We start from the raw sequence: 23419 nt of genomic DNA on the forward strand, positions 1-23419 counted from the left end.
CAAGCTAGCTCTCTTCCTCCCTTCAAGGCCCTGCTGAGAGCTCACCTCCTCCAGGAGGCCTTCCCAGACTGAGCCCCTTCTTTCCTCTCCCCCTCGTCCCCCTCTCCATCCCCGTCTTACCTCCTTCCCTTCCCCACAGCACCTGTATATATGTATATATGGTTGTACATATTTATTACTCTGTTTATTTATTTATTTTACTTGTACATTTCTATCCTACTTATTTTATTTTGTTGGTATGTTTGGTTCTGTTCTCTGTCTCCCCCTTTTAGACTGTGAGCCCACTATCGGGTAGGGACTGTCTCTATGTGATGCCAATTTGTACTTCCCAAGCGCTTAGTACAGTGCCCTGCACATAGTAAGCGCTCAATAAATACGATTGATTGATTGATTGATTGATTATTATTATTATTATTACTTTGAGGTAGGGAGAAACACGTAATACCCCGAGTTACCAGAATAGGAAACTGAGGCTTGGAGAGGTTAAATGATTTGCTTCAAGTCTTAGAACCGATTTACCTCTAGTCTTTATTTCATGTCTGTTAGATGCAGAACTTCACTTTAAGCACTTGGGAAAATTGAGTGAAGGTAAAATACACTGGTCTCTTTTGTCAAGGAGCTTTCAACCTAAAGCCACTGGTGTCCTGACTTCCAGCAGCGTGGCTCAGTGGAAAGAGCACGGGCTTTGGAGTCAGAAGTCAGGAGTTCAAATCCCGACTCCGCCAGATGTCACCTATGTGACTTTGGGCAAGTCATTTAACTTCTCTGGGCCTCAGTTACCTCATCTGTAAAATGAGGGTTAAGACTCTGAGCCCCACGTGGGACAACCTGATCACCTTGTACCTCACCAGTGCTTAGAACAGTGCTTTGCACATAGTAATGGTTTATTAAATGCCATTATTATTATTATTATTATTATTACATTTGCTTTTAGGCCATGCTGCTAGACTGTTATAGTCCCTAAATTGGTAAAAATTGAAAATGAACTAAAACCTCAGGGTCTCGTTCCCTGTTAAAGGATGTAGAACCGCTCAGGGCTGGTTGTTAGCTGTTTGCCCAGCAGTGGTCAATGGGGGATCAGAATGTCCCTCTGAGGGGCATTTATCGGTTGAAGAGAAGGGATGGTTTAAGGTCAGTAGCCCTCCAGAGGAGGAGTTCTTATGCAGTGGGTCTTCCTCCCCCCAACCTCTGCCCCACAAACGATGGTGCTAGCTCAGGCCTGCCAGCTGCCTGGATTCAGAGCCTAGCCAACCCCCGGCACCCCACCCTTTCTTGTTGGAGGCTTGTCGAAACAAACGGGGAGAGGGGTGGTGACAGACTGCTCATCTTGTGTGTGCCATGCAGTGGGGAAATCCCGCATCTGGGGGAGACTGGAAGCTCCGACAGAATGAAGTCAAAAGCGATGTCTCCCCAATATTCTCAGGTGACGCTACACATTTTCCGAGCTGTCTTTTTTTAAACCGGGTAGGGCAACGAAGGCTAGATGAACACCGGGATTTTCTGCCAAATGACGGCTTGATGTCGCAAGCCTGGAGAATTTGTTGAAAGGCAGATGGCAGAAATTTAAAGTGAAGGGGAGATGTGAAATTTTCAAGGGTGCAGAGTGATGCATACCCTTTTGCTAGAGGAGGGATGCCCTTTGAGCCTGGAAAAAGTCTGTCCTATTCTATTGACTCTGGCCAGCAGAGAGGCTGGAAATGATCTGGAGAACCGGGCTGAAGTGGAGAAGCCCATCCCACATTTGGGTCCCCAGGTTTTGGGGAAAATTGCTCTTCCTTTAGTGCTAAAGAGCCTTCGTCGGTGTTTCTTTCTCTGTGCATTGTAGTCTGTTTATTCTAGTCTGGGTGCATTCAAGCGATCAGTACAGTGCATTGCGCACAGTAAGCACTCAACAAAAATGATTGAATGAATTCTGCACGTAAAGCGAAACTCGTGCACTCGTCAGTTCTCGGTACATTTCCATGAATGTTTGCTTCGGTCTTAAAACAGATTTTATGTTGGCCCCAAGGGATTTATGGATGTTCTCTTCCTCAAAGTAAATGTCTTCAGGTAATAAATGTAGGGAAATTTTATTTTGAGAGCTATGTTTTAAGGAGATTAAATCATATCACTGTTTTTCCTAGCAAATCTCTAGAGTATTTTTGCCCTCTGGTTTAACTTTTTTTTGTGCTTTCCAGTCAGGCCTTGAAGTCAGCATAGACAAGTCTGTGGCTGAAGGGGATATTGAAAAGGCTGAGGAGCTGAGTAACAGATTAGCCACTCGGGAGGTAAGTTCAACTGGTTAAATCTTGTCTTGTAGAAATTAATTGCATGTGTCTCCTATTAAAACAGTATGTTATAAGCAAGTCCTCTTAAGGCTTTTCTGCTCTCTTGCCTCTCCTCATCCCTTCTCATCTTTTTTCACCTTGGAACTTTTTAAAAATAGGTGACTTTGAACCCGAAAGCCACCTCGACACATCCATTTCTGAAATGATTCTTTCACTTTTCACATAGCAGCATTGGCCAACAGGGATCTATTTCCATTACAGGAAAAATTAGCCTTCTTTTCCCCATCTATCCAGTTCTGTCTTCACGTCTGTTTTCACTACACGTTTTTCATAGAATGCTTTTGTGGATTTTGAGGGAACAGGCTTCTGACAGTGCACAGCTGTCTGGAGGTTTGGGGCCGCAGATCAGAAAGAGCGGTTTACACATTTTTGTGACTCCAAACTCTCTATGAATTCTACAGCGGAAACCTGTGAGGTCACGAGGAACACAACCTCTGGGTTACACACCTGGCCGTATCCTTTTCTACTGCTGCTTGACCTTCCCATTTCCTCCCATTATATCACTGATGCTCAAGTGCTTTTAACTTCTTTCTCTCTTTCCCCAAAGTTTGCAGTTCATCACTCAGTGACCACTTCCATCAAAGAGTGGTGCTTAGTGCGATGCTTGGCACCTAGTAAGTGCCTAATAAATGCCGCTATTATTATTATAATTACTGCTACTAAGTGTAATAAAATGGTATTGCACTTCCACAGAAATGCAATCCGGGGATGCTATGTCCAACTTCTTAGTTCCTGCCTCTAGACTGTAAGCTTATTGTGGGCAGGGAACGTGTCTACCAACTCTGTGTATTGTACTTTCCCAAATGTTTAGTACAGGGTCCTGCATACAGAAAGCGCTCAATGAATATGATAGATAAACGATTTAACCAATTGGTGGAAAAACAGACTCTGTTGACTCACTTTCAAACCCTACTTTTTGTCTTTATGGTATTTAAGCACTATGTGTCAGGCACTGTACTAAGCATTAGGTAGATCCAAGCTTATTGGGTTGGACAAAGTCCCTATCCCACATGGGGCTCACAGTCTTGATCCCCATTTTTCAGATGAGCTAACCAAGGCACAGAGAACTGAAGTGATTTGCCCAAGGCCAAGCTACATCTCAATTATTATTTGCGTATTTCTTTGATTCTGTCATGAGTGAAATTGAAGTGACTATTTTTAATAGAAGCAATAGTCTTTCTCAGGGCCCCAGTAATGTAATACACTGGATAGAACAAGCGGTGACACATTCTCTGCCCACGAGATGCCTTCATTCCAAATGGGGGAAACGGCCATGACGTTTTTTCAAAGGAAGTCAAAAGAAGTAATTATGTAAGTGCCTGAGTGCTGGAGATTACTTGTGGGTTTGTTATGACCTCAGTGCTGAGAACTAGTCAGGGAAGGCCTGTTGTAGGACGTGGGCCTTTTAGGTAGGCGTTGTGAATTCCATAACGATGACTGAATACGTTCCATTCCCCTGAATTGGTTTTATCAAAATGTCAATGAAGTTGACGTCAGATTTCTGTTATTTTGTAAGGCCAACATAGGCTTATTTTGGCAACAATTTTAATTTTCATGTGGAGTATTGAACTGCAAATGTAGACCTGAAACCTATTTTATGCGTTTATTTTATCCTTATACAAGAGTGGTACTCCATTTCAAAACTTCAATTCAGTTTCTGATTAAAGGATTATGACTTGAATTCCCATAATTTGGGCTGATTTGTAGTTTCATCTAAAAATAGAACGTCATCCAGAAAATGATTACTCTCAAGTTTTCAAATTCGGAAAGGACACTGATCCCATCTTAATTAGGCACCGGCCGAAGGTGGTGAAGTAACCGAGGTACAGAGAAGTGAAGTAATTTGCCGAGGGTCACACAGCCAACACGTGGCAGAACCGGGCTTAGAACCCAGGTTGTTCTGATTCCGGGACCTGTGGGAGTTACCTTATCAGGATCAGCTCATTCTTGGATAAATGGTTTAATGTGTGGAGTTCTAATCACCTGAGGATACAAGAAAAAAAATAGTAGATTGGGGTTTTTTGAAAGCAAGAGGTTGAAAAGTTGTATGGTGGGAATAGCAACTGTTCACGAGCAGCATGCTTTTGAAATCAGGTGTATTGGCTTTTACTCAATACCATTTTCAAGAAGCGGTGACTGGGACCCACCGATAAAGTCTGTGCTATGAGGCACAGATCCCAGAGTTTAAAGCCTTTTCCTGCCATAATAAGTGAAATTAATTTTTGATGTCTAACATTTATAAGCCTGTGACACACTGAGAAAAAATGAAGCCAAAAATAAAGCCAGGGCTGAGACTATGCCATGAAAACCTCTTCTTTCAACACAGGGAATGCCAAAACAATGCTGTCAGTGTGCTATCATTGGAGTACAGCAAGGGCGAGATTTTTTTGGTTTTGTTTTTTTGTGCAATCAGATTCCCTTGAATCACTGCTGACTTTAGGGCTGTGCATAATCTGGTCTGGGGGATGACTGAAGTTCGCATGCTTGTATCCTTAATTGCATTGTCATAGGTTTGGGGTTTGCAGTGTTTGCATCAGGGAATTTGGGGGTCATCCTTCCTTTCACATGTAAACCTCTGAGGTAAACTGTGTGTCTTATTTATCATTCTTGAAGCAACCTTTCTTGAAAAAATGGAGTGAGTGGTAGTCTCTGTAATAATAATAATGGGATTTAAGTGCTTACTATGTGCCAGGCACTGTTCTAAGCACAGGGGTAGTTTCAAGATAATTAGGTTGGACCCAATCCCTGTCCTCCACAGAGCTCACAGTCTCTTAATCCCCATTTTACAGATGAGGAAACTGAGACCCAGAGAAGTAAAGTGACCTGCACAAGGTCACACAGCAGACAAGTGGCGGAAATGGCATTAGACCCATGACCTTCTGACTCCCAGCTCCATGCTCTATCCACTAAACCATGCTGCTGTAGTAACCGTAGACACATTCTGTTGCAGAAAGTAAGCTGGGCAGCAAAGAAAATCTAATTCTTACGATTCTTTCTTGTAATGCCTTACGGAGCTCTCCGATATGGTCTTCATTAAGTCAAGCTTCTCCTTAGTTTTGGAAACCACTGGTAAGCTTGAGAGATCCAATTTCACTTGCCTTTTGGTTTGTAGTTTTTAAAGATATTTGAGCTCTTACTGTGTGCCAGACACTCTACTAAGCTCTGGGGTAGATACAAGATAATCAGGTTGAACACAGTCCCTGTCCCACATTCATTCATTCAATCATATTTATTGAGCACTTACTGTGTGCAGAGCACTATACTAAGCACTTGGAGAGTACAGTTTGGCAATGAATAGAGAGAATCCCTACCCAAAGGGCTCACAGTCTAGAAGACTGTCTAGAAGATAGTCTAGAGGGATGGGACAGAATGAAGAGTGGGAGTCAATGGCACTGAAGGAGCCATGGTGGAAGAGCAGGAGAGGATGAGAGAGGCACACAGGGCTCACAGTCTTTATCCCCATTTTACAGATGAGGTCACTGAGGCACAGAGAAGCGAAATGACTTGCCCGTGGTCACCCAGCAGAGGGGTGGCAGAGCCGGGATTAGAATCCACATCTTCTGACTGCCAGGGCCGTGCTCTGTCCACTAGGCCACAATGTTGTGATGCCTACATTTAATCAAAAAGGAACGTCTATTAAGTATCCCATTTGCAACCTTATTCTGTCCCTGGAATGTACAGAACCAAGCCGGGGCTTGGCAACTGAACAGTTGAGCTTCAACCGCCTGAGTGAGTCAGTCACACTTTTACAAGCTTGAGTTATTGTGGAGGTTTGCTGAGAGGTTGCTTTAGGGTGCTAGTGCAGTTTATGAACTAAAATTTGCTCGGGGGGATTGGCGCGGTAAAGTAGAAAACGGTGCCATTGGTTTGTAACATACACACTGAGACATGTCTGACTGGAGATGTCTAATATTCACAGAAATGCAGGTAGATTAAAACCCAAAGCTGAGCTTCCTTTCCATATTCTGAATAAGGTTTTGTGTATGAAAAGCCAAATAAGATTACTTCATTTGTGTGTGTGTGTGCGCTTGTGTATTTAAAACTCTGGCACACAATTTGGTTGCAGTCCTCTGCCATGTTTGGGAATGTTTTAAAACCTGTGGGAGAAATGATATGCTAAAACATTTCATATTTTAAAACCATGTTGCTCCAAGTCATAGAGCAACCCAGGCAATGGCTTCATACTTAAATATTTCACGATAAAATGTTCAATCTGATTGCTGCGAAGCGAAATATCTATAGATGAGCTAACCAAGGCAACTCCAAAATGGATACTGAGGAGAAAAATGAAATAATGTTGTCATTTTGAAGTGCCCAGGGAAATGCCCACTAGACCTTCTGACTTGATTGCCTGTAACATAGTTCTTTATAATAAAGCATTCAGACTTTGGGTAAAGCTAGGAACAAGGAAGGATTTGTAATTATTTTGCACTGGCATGTACTCATAAAACACGTCGTTCTCACTAAAATGCATCATGAGTGATTCAGAAATGAGTTTAATGCTTTTGGCGATATTGACAGCTATTCATATTTAGAAGAGTTGAACTGTACATTCTGGTGCGAGAATCTTCAATCTGTGGGTATATCCAGCTGATTTGGTGTACTCGAGATCATCTTTAAAGGACAAGTTGACATCTCATCTTAGATGCCATAATCTGTGCTTAAAGATGTGAATATTCTTAGGTTGGTAGGGATTTCCCTTTGGAGAATGCCTTTTCCATAAATTGAAATCTGTTCACCACCAAAACGTTCTGCGTTTTTCTTCCCTTAGAAAGTTTTGTCTTTTTCAGTATGCTAGAAACCTCAGAATTTGCTTCATCTTAGCAATGGAATGTGGGCTTTTGTTTGGTTTATATTTCCCTAGGATTATCTGGACATAACTCCATCTTTCCAACTATTGTGCCACATTTGTGTAATTGTTCTTTTTGTTGAGGTGCTGGATTACCTGGGAGTATCTGAGCCCGAAGGCAAAAACGCCCACAATTTGGAAAAATAATTTTGACCAAAGATTTACCTGTCCAGATATTCTGGTTGCTGTACATTGTAGAGTACCAAATGATTGATGAAGTTATTCAGTTTTTTTCCGGAAGAGTAGTATTGTCGAACAATGCGTTATGAACTGCTCCTAGCATTCTAGTAAGGGGAAATCTGTAACTATAAATAGAGGAAAGCTTTTCAGGATTAGAAAACTGCAGTTTATGATGGAGCAAATGATTGCTTTGAACCATTCACTCCACAGATGTACCCAAACACATTTATGTTCTGTCCACCTTTATTTCTAGCTGAGGTAATTGGTATACATTAGACCGCGAGCCCCGTTTGCGGCAGGGACCACGTCTGATGTGATTGTCTTGTAGCTCCTCCACCACTTAGTACAGCGTCTGGCACATAGTAAGTGCTTAACAAATATCGCAATTATTGTTATCTGTATGAAGCTGATAAAACTCATCTGTAAAGCCCATAAATGTATTGAGAAAGTCCTTCAGGAAACCTTTCATTATTTCCCTTCTTTGCATTTTCATCTGGTAAACGTTGGGCATCTGCAGTAAAACGGCATTTAGCGCAAGCCACATTGAAAATGTAAAATTGCTTGTCATTTTTTTCCTTTAAGGGGGAGGGCAAAAACTATTTTGTCGGTTATTTGGGTAATAAAACAGATAGTGATCTGTTGAATATAGTACTGGCATTTTACATGCCAAGGGTCTAAAAATAATCTGATTTTAAATAATCAGAATATCCAAAGACATGAAATGTCTGCAAACACCTGCTGAGAAACTTCCTATCCTTTCGAGTGTTAATGCGAAAGTATAGATGCAGCCATCTTAAATTTAAGCTAGATGGATATTATCTATTCTTATGAATGTTGCAAAGTAATGTTTGTTACAGTAGAGATGTTTAAAAACATTTTCCTTAAGTGTACATTAAGTGGAAGGAATGTTTAAGTAACCTCATCGACAGGCGCCAATAATAGCATGAGCAATTCATAGGGTCAAAGCTTTTCAGTTTTATAGCTTCATCTTCCATAGGAGATGGAACACCAGCCATTGCTCATCTTTCTGTGCTCACCTCTATTGTTTTTTTTATTTTCCATTGACCAGGTCGACCTGCTGACACTTTTGATTTAAATATGCACCAGATTGTCATCCTCCAGTGTGGTTCTCTAAGACTACAGAGGGTGGTTCCGTTTTTAAACTTCAGTTGAGGCAATTCTGTCAGTCACTTTTTTGACCCCAAGATTTATTGGGTGAATATTTAGTTGGGGAAGTGGAGACTGGCTAATATTTGTTGTAAGATGTAACAGCATTTGGAAAACCAAACAGAGGAGGAATTCCCTTATCTTCAGGGCAGAAAAATAAGTGTGGCATTCTCATTCCCTGAGAGGTTTTCTTTTCAGGTTTTTAGTGATGATACTCGCAAACACCTTATTTCATTAGATTTGTTTTATTTCGACCTTCGGTATATGATTGGTGATCACCTAGAATAGCAATCTTTATGCCCTCTCTTAATTATGTATATCTGTGCTTTAACAAACCTTAAAAAAAGATTTCAGATGTTACAAGTCTAATTAGACAGACAAAGCACAGTTTATACTGTAGATTCTTTCTGCAGTTCAATTAATCAGCATGTTTTCTCTTTTAATTAAAACCATTTTAGTAAATTAAAGCCCACAGCAAAACACATATATAATTTGTTTGTAATTAGCTCTTAATTGGTGGTAGTTGAAGCTTAGCACCCTTGGTTTCTTTCTTCATGATTGCCATTTTATTAGCAGCCAGTCATTAATTAATCTTTTTTCTAATTAGCTTATAAAACTGTTGATGGCACATTATTGTAAATGTGATTTTAGGTTCAAAGCTTGTTAATAAGCTTTCTTACTTAGAAGAACAGAGATAAAGAAATTGCTGAAAACAGTACTACAGTTCTTTTTTTAAAAGTGTCTTTCTCATAAGGGGGACTGTGTAAAACATCTAACGGCTTATGGTTAATTTTTTTAATGCTTTCTTTTCTCTCGAATGGAGAAATTGCTTGCATGTAAATGCCTCTAGTCTAAATAGAGGCATCTTTTCTTTCTCCTCATTACGGTATGGGGTAATCAACCTACGATTTGACTTTTTAAGACTCATCGTTCCAACAGGCTACACAGACTGTTTCTCCGTGAAATCAAAGCAGGAGTGCAGACTATGAAAACCAACCGGGCGTAGTGGTCCAAAAACTGGTTACCGACGTTTTGATGTATATTCATTCTCGTGTCGTCTCTTGTCAAACGTAGGCGCCTGCCACACATCTTGTCGTTTTCCTTAATGGGAGAAGGCCTCAGGATGGGCGAATGGCAAAATGCAGACTGGTGCTCTGTTTCTAGCGGGCTTGGCTTTTGATCACCGTGAAGTTGTTGGCGCAGAAGACCGGGATCCATTCGTACATACACGGGAACTCGGAAGTGATCCAAAGGTGTAATGAGTTTTAAGGTTTTGCCTGGGTGGCACCTGGTTACAGATGAGAGGAAATGACTTGCTAGAACCCACGCTGAAATCATTAGAGATGATCTATTTGCCAAGGGGGGAAAAAGAGACAGTGTTTAAGCTTTGCCTTTTTGCAGTGAAATTCAGGAATGGCGTTTGACCTGTGTGGGAGTTGAAAAATTCCTGGAGTTCACGTAACGTGTAATCCATTCGAACGTGAAGTGACGGAGGCAGGTTCTGAACGAACCCTCCGTATCTTAGTCTTTGTGGAAACCGTCTCTACTGATTGCACGAAAGGTCTTTACCCTTTGACATTCCAAGTTAAACATCAGTGCAAAGTTCCAAGAGTTGCAGGAGAAATGCGGCGGGGTAACTCACTGGATATGGTGTCCTATTTCGCCGGCTGAACTTTCCAGGTGATTTGCACTTTAGCTGTTTCTTTGCGTGTTTGTTTTTTCTTCCATGTGTTTTGTGATGCCCTGCAAGAAACACTAGAAAGGGATAGCTGACAAGGAAAAAATGAAAAATTGGATAAAAAGTAAATGAATAATGTCATATTACTAAAAAGATGAGAGGCTAATTTGTGCCGACTTTTTGCTAATTTTGCTCAAGCCTCAAAATGAGGAGCTGTCACCCGTTCTATGTAGCACTGATGACAGTGCCAATGATCCATGAAATAAGCTGCCACTGGCTTTGTTCTGATAAGAATGAACAAATCTGCACAATGTACGGCTTCCAGAATCTCATTTTCATACTTGCATGCAGGCTAAAAGAAATAAGCTGTTTGCAGGCTTGATTAATCAGACATTTGAGGGGTTTTTTTTGTCTCTTTGATCTCTTTCGTCTCCTAGGTAACTTGCTTGACATTAATGTTGAGCTTGAGTAAAGACAATCAGGAATTGTAGACCAAACTGATATAAAAATTAAAGACCTTAACACTTTAAGTACTCCAGTAATGGTTCCGCTTTACTTCGGAAAACATCTGTTTTCATTTAATTAAAGAACAAAGGAGCTGGGCGTAAATATTTTTTCATAGAGGCCTATTATTCCATAAAAAGTTAAAGTATGATAATTGGTATTTTTAAATAAGTGCCTTGAAAGTGTTCAAAACGGGGCAGGGGGAGGGGAGACTTCAGAAATTTGTGACAAGGTAGTAATTTGACTCGAGTCAAACATTTTGTGAAATGGGTAAGGAGTTTGCAGTTGTGCTTGATTAAACTGTTAGAGTCAGATATTTAAAATGATTATCGGTGAACTTGGCCATGGCAAGATTATACCACCGAGCAACGCACTCCGATTTTCCAAGTTTGTCTTTTCAGATCTGTCCTGCTACGAGGATGAGCCATCATATCTGTTTTACTACCCAATATGCTCTACACACTCTAAACCTGTAAAATTGAAAGGAATTAAAAAAATGTCGCAGTGCGTTTGCTGGAGGTTATGCAGACGCTTTTACAAATCTTCCAAGTGGCTGTAAAGATGAATGCCTCAAGGGGTCTAGCCGGGGCCCTGCTTTTCCAACCAGCTAAAGCCCTTATCTTAAATCCAAGCAAAGTACCATTAATCTTTTTGAAAGACCTTTTATGGCTTTTAATATATCCCAAATTAGAACATTTTACACCCTTGGTTCCTGAAATATGGTGATAAAAAGCCTTTAGAGCTTAATTTTCCTTACTGCATGCTCTGACCAATTTGCAGTTCTTTGTGATAATGTTTAGACACCGTAATTAAAATGCAGCAAAATATTGGATGTTCTATATGGAAAATGCTGATACTTTAGCTACACAAGAATTTGTGTGTTTGTGTGTGTTTATTCATGTTTTCTTTTTTCTTCCAACATTGTATTGCCGTTGAGTTATCTGATGACCTGAAATGGTTTCTAAACCAAAAGCCATGCGCCATGCATACTTTGTGATTTTTTTTGTTTTGGTGGGTTCTAGGGGGAGGAGTGAAGGGGCACATCTTGGGGTGGGGGGGTGGGGGTTCGGTAGAGGGGAGGGGCGTCCTTGGTGTGAATTAAACATGCATAACATGTATTCCCGACATGGCTACTTGGCGTCCGGAAACTGGGATTTGACAGTGTTGCCTTGGAAAACATTTGACTCAAGGATCTCATCCAGCCATTTCAGTTCTCTCAGCGCTTAGAACAGTGCTTTGCACTTAGTAAGCGCTTAATAAATGCCATTATTATTATTACTTCCGAAGAATAAGGAAAATACAGGCCGGCCATTTTAAGCCTGTCTATCACTGTCATCAACCAAATGGGCCCTTTGTTTAATACGTTCTATTAACCGTCAAGGTGTGTCATTTAAAAGTGCTTTTGTTGAAATAAGAAAATATTACTTTGAAGCATCTTCCCGGATGCGCCGAAGTAAAACACAAATCAACCGTTGGCCTTTTAAAGGAACGCATCTGTTTGAATTCATTGTCTTATGTACCCAAGGGACTGGCTCTGTTTACATAGTTCATAAAACAAGGAGTCCACTCATGCAGGTACTTGAAATTATTTTAATGCTCTCTTTCTAACAAGTTTATAGGGTGTTTAAGGAATATAGATATATATATATTATATATATAAAATTAGATAGCTAGATAAAGGCCCCAAATCTTTACTCTGGTGCTGGGTAAATTGGACTGAATTTAATTTTGCCAGAAATGTATAGCTTTAAAGCTCTTAGAGTATAAAGCCATGCCAAGCTGTATAAATCAAATGGTTACATGTTCAGACACACAGAGATATGCAGTGGTTTGGGCGCCTCAAGAATATACCTTCCAAAGTCCAGAAATCCTGGTTTGGGAGATTTCACTGAATTTAATTGCTAGCCTGCTAAATTAAATTAGAAAACGGAAAAAGACCTTAATGTGTGGCACGGGCATTTTAACGTATTAACGATGAAAATAGTCTATCTGGTTGGATATGCATCCCTGAGTGGACTTGATTTAAATTACGTGTTGTGAAGTCTTGGCTTACTCCTTTATTTCTTTAAAATTTTTACCAAAAAAGCATTATTACTGTTTAATTATAACTTTAGTCTCTGGGACCATTAGGCTGAAAATGTGTTTTTTTTCTGGTAGGAAGTTAGTTAATTGGAAAGGATCCTTAACTCTTTCAGATCACCAGTGCACTGCTCCTTTCAGTATAATAGGATTTAAGCGCTACTATGTACCAGGCTCTGTACTAAGCACTGGGGTGGAAGGCTGGACATAGTCCACGTCCCATGTGGGGCTCACAGTCTTAATCCCCATTTTACAGATGAGGGAACTGAGGCCCAGAGAAATGAAGTGACTTGCCCAAGGTCACACAGCAGGCGAGTGGCGGAGCTGGGATTGGAACCCAGGTCCTACTGACTGCCAGGCCCGTGCTTTATGCACTAGACAACGATGCTTCTCAGTATAATAATAATAAGAATGATAGCATTTATTAAGCGCTTACTATGTGCAAAGCACTGTTCTAAGTGTTGGGGAGGTTACAAGGTGATCAGGTCGTCCCACAGGGGGCTCACAGTCTTCATCCCCATTTTACAGATGAGGTAACTGAGACGCAGAGAAGTTAAGTGACCTGCCCAAAGTCACACAGCTGACAAGTGGTGGAGTTGGGATTTGAACCCATGACCTCCGACTCCAAAGCTCGGGCTCTTTCCACTGAGCCACGCTGCTTCTCAGTGCACTATTGTAAGACACTAAATGGTGCCCTGAGTGTTCGGAAAGTCATGTCCCCTTCCAAAGCATTTACTTTGCTCCCTGTTAAGTTGAACCACTATTCACTACTCAAAGGTATTTTTTTTACAGACATTAGAGGAATATCATTGAAGTATTCCCGACAGGGTATTGCTTAGCCTCATTAAAATCACATCTCCAAGAGGCCTTCCCCGACTCAGCCGGCATTTCCCCAACTCCTTCTTCCACTACATCACATTTGTCTTTAGAGTTGCACTCTAAATCACCCCACCCGTAGCCCCACAGCACTTAATGTGCATATCCATAGTTTATAATATGTGTCTCCCCTGTCTAGATTGTAAGCTTCAAGACCTTATTGAGAGCTCACCTCCTCCAGGAGGCCTTCCCAAACTGAGCACCCTCCTTCCTCTCCCCCTCCCCACCCCCCCGCCATACCTCCTTCCCCTCCCCACAGCACCTGTATATATGTATATATGCTTGTACGTATTTATTAGTCTATTTTATTTGTACATGTTTATTTTATTTTGTTAATATGTTTTGTTTTGTTCTCTGCCTCCCCCTTCTAGACTGTGAGCCCACTGTTGGGTAGGGACTGTCTCTATATGTTGCCAACTTGGACTTCCCAAGCGCTTAGTACAGTGCTCTGCACAGAGTAAGCGCTCAATAAATACAATTGAATGAATGAATGAATAAGCTCCTTGTGGGCAGGGAACGTGTCCACCAACCCTGTTAGAGTGTACTCTCCTCAGTACTTACTACAGTCCTCGGCACAGAGTAAGCGCTCAGTAAATAAATTGATTGCTATCTCTTTTTTATCCTCCCTCCGGCCTTTTATCTCGGCCTAGTAAGCCTAGAATCAGGAGTAGGACCCCCTCCTTTGACTTGCAGTCCCATGCCTAGCCACTCTGCTTCTTTATAAACACAGTGAAATCTTGGTTATCTGGCTTGCTTCCCTGCCGTTTCTTGAAAGGCAATCTCCCACCTACTCTTTTAATGACCCCCCCCACACACACACACACAAGTACCTGTAACCACTGACGACTAGACTCCCCTCTAGCTTACAGAAAGAATTCTCCTTTCTCACTGCAATCTTCAACCTCACCCCCGGCTCCTCCCTTTCTTCCTTCTAACTATCCAAGTCTCCCCAACTCTACATTCCAGTCTTCCCCTAATCAATCAGTCATATTTGGGTGCTTTACCATTTACAGGGCGTTGTACTGACTGCTTGGGAGAGTACACTATAGCAATATAGCAGGCACATTTCCTGCCCACAACAAGCTTGCAGTCTAAAGAGGGAGACAGACAGTAATATAAATAAATTACCAATATGTACAGGAGTGCTGTGGGGCTGGGGTGGTAATAATAATAATAATAATGATGATGGTATTTGTTAAGCGCTTACTATGTACAAGGCACTGGGGAGGTTACAAAGTGATCAGGTTGTCCCCACGGGGGGCTCACAGTTTTTACCCCAATTTTACAGATAACTGAGGCACAGAGTAGTTAAGTGACTTGCCCAAAGTCACACAGTAGACAAGTGGTGGAGTTGGGATTTGAACCCATGACCTCTGACTCCAAAGCCCGGGCTCTTTCCACTGAGCCACGCTGCTTTGGGAGCAAGTCAGGCGACACAGAACGGAGTGGGAAGCATCGTGGCCTAGTGGGTAGAGCGTGGTCCCTGTGGTATAAACTGTAGTCAGGCCAGCCTGCTCCCTGGGTCTATTTGTCCCCACCCTCAATCAATCAGTGGTATTTGTTGAGTGTTTCCTCTGTGCTGCAGAGCAATCTACTAAGCACTTGGGAGAATATGATACAATAGAGTAGGTAGATGCAGTCCCTATCCACAAGAAGTTTTCTAACTAGAGGAAGAGCTCACAGACTAGATCATGTATGTGCATGGGTCATCTCCCTGAATTGTCACTTGGCTCTCCCAAAGCCTCTATTGGCTTCTTGCTTCTGCACATTAACAAATACTCATAGTTGGCTTCAGAGCTCTCCTCCAATCTACCCATTTTCCCTCTCTGTTTTCCTCACCTGACATACTTTGAACAGTGCCTGGCACAAAGTAAGCACTTAACAAATGCCATTAAAAAAAAAAGCACCCAAATAAAATTTCTAACGACCCCTCACTCTGGACTCTCCTGCCTCCATTCGTTTGCTCAAACTCTTCCTGGAGAAATTCTGCAGGCCTTCACTCTCTTTCCATTCAAAGTCCTCCTGAAATCCTACCTCCCCAGGAAACCTTCCCCAGTTACTTCCCAGCATCCCAAATTGTGTCTTCCCATCAACCTCCTGTAGTGATTATACCCTTTCTCGTCACCTATGTATATGTTTATTCAACTCTATCTTCAGTTATTTTAATGACTCTGCTGCAAATATTTTATGCCTGCATCCTTCCTTAAAATGTAAGCTCCAGGTGGGCGGGGGATGTGTCCCTTCTATGTTTTACCTTTCCCAAGGACTTCATAAGTATGGCATTTGTTAAGCACTTAGTATGTGCCAAGCACTATTTTAAGCACTGGGGTAGATACAAGGTAATCAGGTTGTCCCACGTGAGGTTCACAGTCTTAATCCTCATTTTACAGATGAGGTCACTGATGCACAGAGAAGTTAAGCGGCTTGCCCAAGGTCCCACAGTAGACAAGTGGCTGAGCCGGGTTTAGAAACCATGTCCTCTGACTCCCAAGCCCGTGCTCTTTCCACTAAGCCACGCTGCTTCTCTTGGGACAATGCACAATTCCCCTCTAGACTGTAAACTCATTATGGGCAGGGAATGTGTCTGCTAATTCTGTTGTACTCTCCCAAGGATTTAGTACAGTACTCTGCACATAGTAAGCGCTCAATAAATACTATTGATTGATTGTATGCTCTTAGAGTTGGGGAAGCTGTTTCCAAGAGGCTCCCATATAGGACCCGTATAAATGGTACCAACAAGTCACATTACTAGGAATAAAATCTCTAGTAAAGCCTGATATTTTGAAGGATTATAGACAATAGAAGTGTTATTATTATTGTATTTAAGCACTTACCAAGTGTTGGGCACTGTTCTAAATGCTTGGGTAGATACAAGTTTATCAGGTAAGACACAATCCCCGCCCGACAAGGGGCTCACTGTCTTAAATAGGAGGGAGTAGGATTTAGATTCTCATTTTAGAGTTGAGGAAACTGGGAAAGCAGTGTGGAAACTGAGGAAGAAAGAAGTGAAGTGACTTGCTCAAGGTCACACAACAAAAAGGTGGGAGAGCCGGGATTAGAACCCAGGTCCTGTAATGCCCAAGCCCACGGTCTTTCCTCTAGGCCATGCTGCTTCTGGACATCAGTTGAGAAAGTAGTTCACTAATAACTTTGTTTGGCCATGGTTACGTTCAGGTGTTTGGAGGAACAGCCCTGGTGAATCATTCATTCAAATCATATTTATTAATAATAATAATAATAATAATAGTATTTGCTAAGCACTTACTATGTGCCGAGCACTGTTCTAAGCACTTAGAACAATACTTGGCACACAGTTAGAGCTTAACAAATACCGTAATTATTATTATTATTATTATTCTCTAGGCCTCAGTTACCTCATCTGTAAAATGGGGATAAAGAGTGTGAGCCCCATGTGGGGCAGTGATCGTGTCCATCCTGATGCACTCTTACCAGTCTCAGCGCTTAGTACTGTGCCTTGCACATAGTAAGTGCTTAATCAATACCATTAAAAAAAAGGTAAGGTGGTGTGTCTCGTTGTGGATGTCTCAGAGATAGTCTTCATTCAGCTGTATTCATTGAGCGCTTACTGTGTGCGGAGCACTGTACTAAGCGCTTCGGGGACCACAGATTGCACACAGCGCCTGCCGTCTCACAGTGTGTGCGGTAGGGAAATGGAGAGCCGAGGAGAGAGTTTGGCTAACTCAGCACAAGCAGACCCTGCTACTGCACAAACAAGTCCAGGGCCTGCCTTCCTGGCAGTTGGAAGTAGCCATTCCCCTCTCAATCACTGGTGTCTCAGCAGTGCTCCCCCTAAATGGCGAGGGAGATGGAAAGGTGCCCGACTGCATTGTCATGGAAACGTATACAGGGTAGTTAGGGGATTCCACCCCCCCCCACCAAATTCCATTTTACTTTTGTCAGCATCGTCCTCAAACTCAAGGATAGTTTTACTTCCGGAGGCCAGGAATCCCAAATAATACTAATAATTATGGTACCTTTTAAGTCCTTACTATGTGCCAAGCATCATTGTAAGCACTGGGGAAGGTACAGGTTAATTAGGTCGGACATAGTCCCTGTCCCATGTGGGGCTCACAGTCTAAGTAGGAAGGAGTAGGTAGGGTTTAATCCCCATTTTACAAATGAGGTAACTGAACCACAGAGAAGCTGCTTCCCCCAGAGCCAAGCAGCAGACTCGCGGTTGAGCCGGGATTAGAAAGCAAGTCCTCCGAGTCCCAGGCCTGTGCTCTTTCCACCAGGCCACGCTGCTTCCCCAGTTTTGAGAACGGATAGGAAGCACCGCAGGATAAATGGAAATACCGTAATAACATTAACCTGAAGTTCCCTTCCATTAATCCTAATCTCAGGGTACTTTTAGACATGAATGGCTTTTAGCTCTTAATAGGTGTGAAAAATATAATGATGGTTCAAGTCCTTTCTTTAGAAAGCATCTTTTGCCAAGTATCTGTACAATTTTTGTAATGACTGTTTATCCAAAATATCCAGCTGCTGACATTTTCAAGTATTGATTAATTGCCAGACATTACATGGCCAGAGAACGTGTTTAGAAGTTCCATTAATTCCGTTAGCATTGGAATTGATTGAAAAGTTAAAAACCAGCGCGACTTCGAGAATGAGACTGAGGCTGCGGGCCTCTGTGACACAGAGGATGATGGTATTATTTATTGATCGAGCGGGGAATATTGGTAGAGGTGTGTTTACAGGGAAAGGTGAATGGTTATGTTGTCACCATGTTGAGTTGGATATGTAGGTGATTCAGTCATTCATTCAGTCGTATTTATTGAGTGCTTACTGTGTGCAGTCAATGGAGGTGCCCTGGAGGGAACAGGAGGTAGGAGACTGCAGGTCAGAAAAGATGTAAGGACTTGAGAGATAATAATAATGATAATAGTAATAATTGTGGCATTTGTTAAGTGCCAAGCACTGTTCTAAGCGCTGAGGTAGATACAAGATAATCGGGTTAGACACAGTCCCTGTCCCAGATAGGGCTCACAGTCTTAATTCCCCATTTTACAGATGAGGGAACTGAGGCCCAGAGAAGTAAAGTGACTTGCCCAAGGTCGTGCAGCAGACATGTGGCGGAGCCGGGATTAGAACTCACGTCCTCTGACTCCCAAGCCCGGGCTCTTTCCACTAGGCCACGCTACTTCAAGTGGGAGTCACCCGCAAAGAGGGAGCCACTGACTCTGTTGGGAGTGTGAGCTCCCCAAGAGGGTGAGCGTAGGGTGAACCGCCCACAGTTTAGAGGATGAGATGCTTAGACAAGCCTGCAGACTGAACTGAGAAGGAGCGGTCACAGAGGTAGGAAGAGCATCAGGTTCAGAACTTGGCAAAACTGAGGACGGAATAGCATTTCCTAGAGGAGGGAGTGAGGCGAACCCATCCAGGCCAGCTAGGAAATAGAGGTCGGAGTCCCGAGGAGCAGAGGAGGAGGAGTATGAAGAGTAGGAAGGTGAGAAAAACATGAAAATCAGCAAGAAAGGCAGAGCTGGGCCTAAGAAGGTGATTAAAAAATGAACAACTAGTAGCTGTAGAGGATGGGCGATTTGGGGCTCAAATGAAGAGAAGGAAGGAGTAAGAGAGGGCTAAAGTGATACAGTGGGGAGAGGAGCAGACCAATTCTTACTCCTTGGTGAGAAAGGGAGAATGGGAGATGTTGAACCCAGGTCCTTCTGTCTCCCAAGCCTGTGCGCCTATCCATTAGGCCACGCTTCTTCCTCCCCCATCGATCGTTCCTTTCCTTCCGACACCGTTTCTGGAGTGCCCACTGGTGCTATAGAATCCATTGCAGACAGAGAGGCAGTCTGTCGGCAGAGTTGATGGAGAGTAGAGAGGGTGGGTGAAGTAGAAATTTGGAAAAAGAAGCCTTCGTGCTTCCATTTGGTCCATTTGATCTCTAGCAAGCGCTCCAAACACTCTGCACTGTCCATCAGAAGCAGCAGGATGTTGGGAGAGAAATCCAAACTGTAAATTACATGCTTGAAATTAAGTAGATTGCCGAGATTTTAAGACCTTTGATTTTAATCCCTAAGGCTTTATTTCCCCTATTGGTTCCCCCTCACCATTGACTGTGCACTTGGCTGGCTACCCCATAAGCACTTTGATACTTTCCGATTTGTAATTCCCAATCGCTTAGTACAGTGCTCTGCACACAGTAAGCGCTCAGTAAAACTGTGAGCCCGCTGTTGGGTAGGGACCGTTTCTATATGTTGCCAACTTGTACTTCCCAAGCGCTTAGTACAGTGCTCTGCACACAATAAGTGCTCAATAAATACGATTGAATGAATAAAAATGATTGAATGAATGATACTCATCCCAGCCCCACAACACTTTGAACATATCCTTATAGTCTACTGCTTCCCCTCTGGGTGATTTATTTTAATGTCTGTCTCCCCACTTTTGACTAAAAACTGATCCCGTCTACCAACCCTATCATACTGTATCCTCCCTAGTGCTAAGTGCAGTGTTCTGCAAGTCTCTACCCCAGCACTTAGCACAGTGCCTGGCACATAGTAAGCGCTTAACAAATATCACAGTAGGCACTCAATAAATTCCACTTATTGACTGATTTATGGAAAGCTTTAAATAATTTGAATGACTTACGATTTGCATTTTGGACTGCAGTCCCCTAAGTTGTGTTTTCATTATTCATTTTCACACTGTCAGGGAGTTGGAGAACATTCTTCCAACACCGAATGTCTCTCTGGGTAAATTATATTGTGATGCCAGAATAAACATTCGCTATTCTCAAGGTATTGTTCCTTCATGCAGGGTTCCTCGGGAACATAACCCTGAGTCATCTGAGAATTGATTTCACTTTGTTCTGCTGAAATAGAGTTCCTACAAGACAACTTCTTTGATTTTTTTTCGATTTAAAATCCTAGTTTGGGAAGGATTTTTTCAGAAGTCTGCCACCTTGTTTGGGAGACTTTGCTATAGTGAAGAAATTCCGATTAATCTCATTTTAGTGAGTAGATTCGTTTCGTCGGTGGCCCTACTTCATTTGAGCGTTTTCCTTACTTCCTGGTATTTCCGTTTGTTTTTTTTTTTCTTTCCCTATTTCTAAACTAGCCCATTTCTATTTGTCTGGATTATATTTCATAGGGGAGTCTTCACGAAAGGTGGGCTGGGGAATCAGAGATCCAGGGGCTTTGGCTCCTTCACTCATTCATATGCATTTATTGAGCGCTTACTGCATGCGGAGCATAGTACTAAACACTTGGAAAGTACAGTTCAACCTGCTGTATCTGCCCCAGGGCTTAACATGTGCTTGCCTCGTTGTGAACACTTGACAAATAACATTGTTGTTGTTCAACCCAAAGAGAAGAGGCCATCCCCAACTCAGTCAGAATCATTGGTATTTATTGAGCTCTTACTCTGTGTGGAACACTGGTGACTGACCTTAAACTTCGAAGAGTGCAGTACATCAGAGTTGGTCAACAGGTTCCCTGCCCACAAGGAGCTTGTAATCCAGAGGGAGAGACAGACATTTGTTTAGTTTTTATGGTATTTGTTAAGCGCTTACTATGTGCCAGGCACTGTACTAAACACCGGGGTAGTTACAAACTAATCCAGTTGGACACAGTCCATGTCCCACTCGGAGCTCACAGTCTTAGTCCCCAGTTTGTAGATGAGGGAACTGAGGCCCAGAGAAGTGAAGTTACTCCTCTAGACCCTGAGCTCGTTGTGGGCAGGGACTGTGTCTGTTTATTGTTATATTGTACTCTCCCAAGTGCTTCATACAGTGCTCTCCACACAGTAAGCGCTCATTAAATACTTTTAAGGGAAGATCACAAAGCCAGGCAGATGGTGGAGTAGGGATTAGAATCCATCTTCTAGGCCATGCTGCTTCTCTGGGAAATAGAATACGACAGAGTTGGTTGGTAGAATCCAGGAAAGATCCAAAATAAACAGAGACTGTTAACTTGTCATGGGCAGGAAATGTGTCTACCAATTCTGTTGTACTGTGTTCTCCGTCCAACTAAGTGATGCTGCTTCTCTCAATTTTAAATAAATTGTGGCTACGTACCTAAGTGCTGAGGGGTGGTGAGTGGGGTGAATATTAAGTGCTTAAATAGATCCCAGTGCATAGGGTAACCCATCTCCCACTTCTGAATTAAGACCATTTTCTCCTTGACCTCTCAACCTTATTTTTCTCCTATCTCCTTCCCAGCAAGCAATTCATTTTCCTCTTTTGGATGATGACTGGGCCTGTCTTTCGCCATTCAGCCACTCTGGGTTTTATATCATTTTTCACTCACCACCAACCTATCCGCCCAGTGATCTTTAACTTAATCTTTGCTTTTCCCCAAAAGGGAGAGGAAGGAAATGAAGTGAGAAATTATGACTTATCCAGGACTCTAAGGATCAAAATCTTACAAGCAGTTAAAACATAAATTAAGCATGTAACTCTTGTCATTATCCTTCATTTAAACTCAGCGAAAGATACGATAGCACCCTTTCTTAGAAAAGTTTGCAAAATACATCAATTTAACCATTACCGTAATTGAGCTGAATAATTGAAGTCCTCTCGTCTTTGGTTTAAAGTAACTGACACGGGCTGTTCCCGAATGACATTCCATTCTCGCTTTTCTTAGCTCGGGGTCAAAATCGCCAAAGCCGTTTCTTGCCGCAACTTCGTTAAAGCCAAAAAAGATGCTGAAGCCTCCCAGGAGGCTCGGAAAAAGAAGAAACTGGCGTGGGGGTAAGTCACCGCGGAGTTTAGTTCGGTTAATGTTTAATCTGCTCAAGAATCTGGAGAGGCCCATCCGCAAGGCGGCCTGGGAGGACCAAAATGAGAATGAGTTTTCACATGGATTTCCTTGATTGTAAGCTTCCTCTAGACTGTAAACTGTTGTGGGAGGGGAGTGTGTCTGTTATATTGTACTCTCCCAAGCGCTTAGTACAGTGCTGTGCACACAGTAAGCGCTCGATAAATACAATTGACTGGATGGCCCTCAGAATCCCCAACTGCCAGCTTCAGTCTCTCCAGCTGGCCACTCTGAGTTGCCCTTATAATAATAATAATAATAATGGCATTTATTAAGCACTTACTGTGTGCAAAGCACTGTTCTAAGCTGCTGGGGAGGTTACAAGGTAATCAGGTTGTCCCACAGGGGGCTCACGGTCTTAATCCCCATTTTACAGATGAGGGAACTGAGGCCCAGAGAAGTGAAGTGACTTGCCCAAAGTCACACAGCTGACAATTGGCGGAGCTGGGATTTGAACCCATGACCTCTGACTCCAAAGCCCGGGCTCTTTCCACTGAGCCATGCTGCTCAGGGGAAGTAATTCAGTTTTAGCCTAGCCATTTTTTTGTTCCTCTCTTCCCCTTTTGTATTACTTCTGCATTTACCCTCTGTCTGTGGTGACTGTGCACTTTAGAGGGGAAGTAATTCAGTTTTAGCTTACCCATTTTTTTGTTCCTCTCTTCCCCTTTTGCATTACTTCTGCATTTACCCTCTGTCTGTGGTGACTGTGCACTTGGGTCCATAACCCTGTAGCACTCTGATTTTCATTGTAGGCCACAGCACTTATATATATGTCTGTAATTTATTTTAATGTCTGTCTCCCATCTGGTCTGTGACATCCCTGTGAGCAGAAGTTGCGTCTACCTACTCTATTGAGTTGTAACCGGACAATTAATGGTATTTATTGTACACCTGTTGGGTGCAGAGCACTGTAAGTGCTTTGGAAAGTACTATACAGTAAAGTTGGAAGATGTATTGCACTCTCCCAACC

At 42.5% G+C, this 23419-nt stretch overlaps 1 protein-coding gene across 1 annotated transcript in view; it reads left to right on the forward strand.

Annotated features, from left to right (window-relative positions):
• FAM204A (family with sequence similarity 204 member A) overlaps nt 1–23419 on the forward strand; it is a 37101-nt gene that overhangs the window by 12378 nt on the left and 1304 nt on the right. Inside the window, exons 6-7 of the mRNA XM_038758415.1 lie at nt 2178–2267; nt 22276–22382. Of these exons, the coding sequence (XP_038614343.1) occupies nt 2178–2267; nt 22276–22382 (197 nt within the window). The remainder of the gene's footprint in view (nt 1–2177; nt 2268–22275; nt 22383–23419) is intronic.

The sequence above is a fragment of the Tachyglossus aculeatus genome, chromosome 16, assembly GCF_015852505.1.
Source record: "Tachyglossus aculeatus isolate mTacAcu1 chromosome 16, mTacAcu1.pri, whole genome shotgun sequence".
Classification (NCBI taxonomy): Eukaryota; Metazoa; Chordata; class Mammalia; order Monotremata; family Tachyglossidae; genus Tachyglossus; species Tachyglossus aculeatus.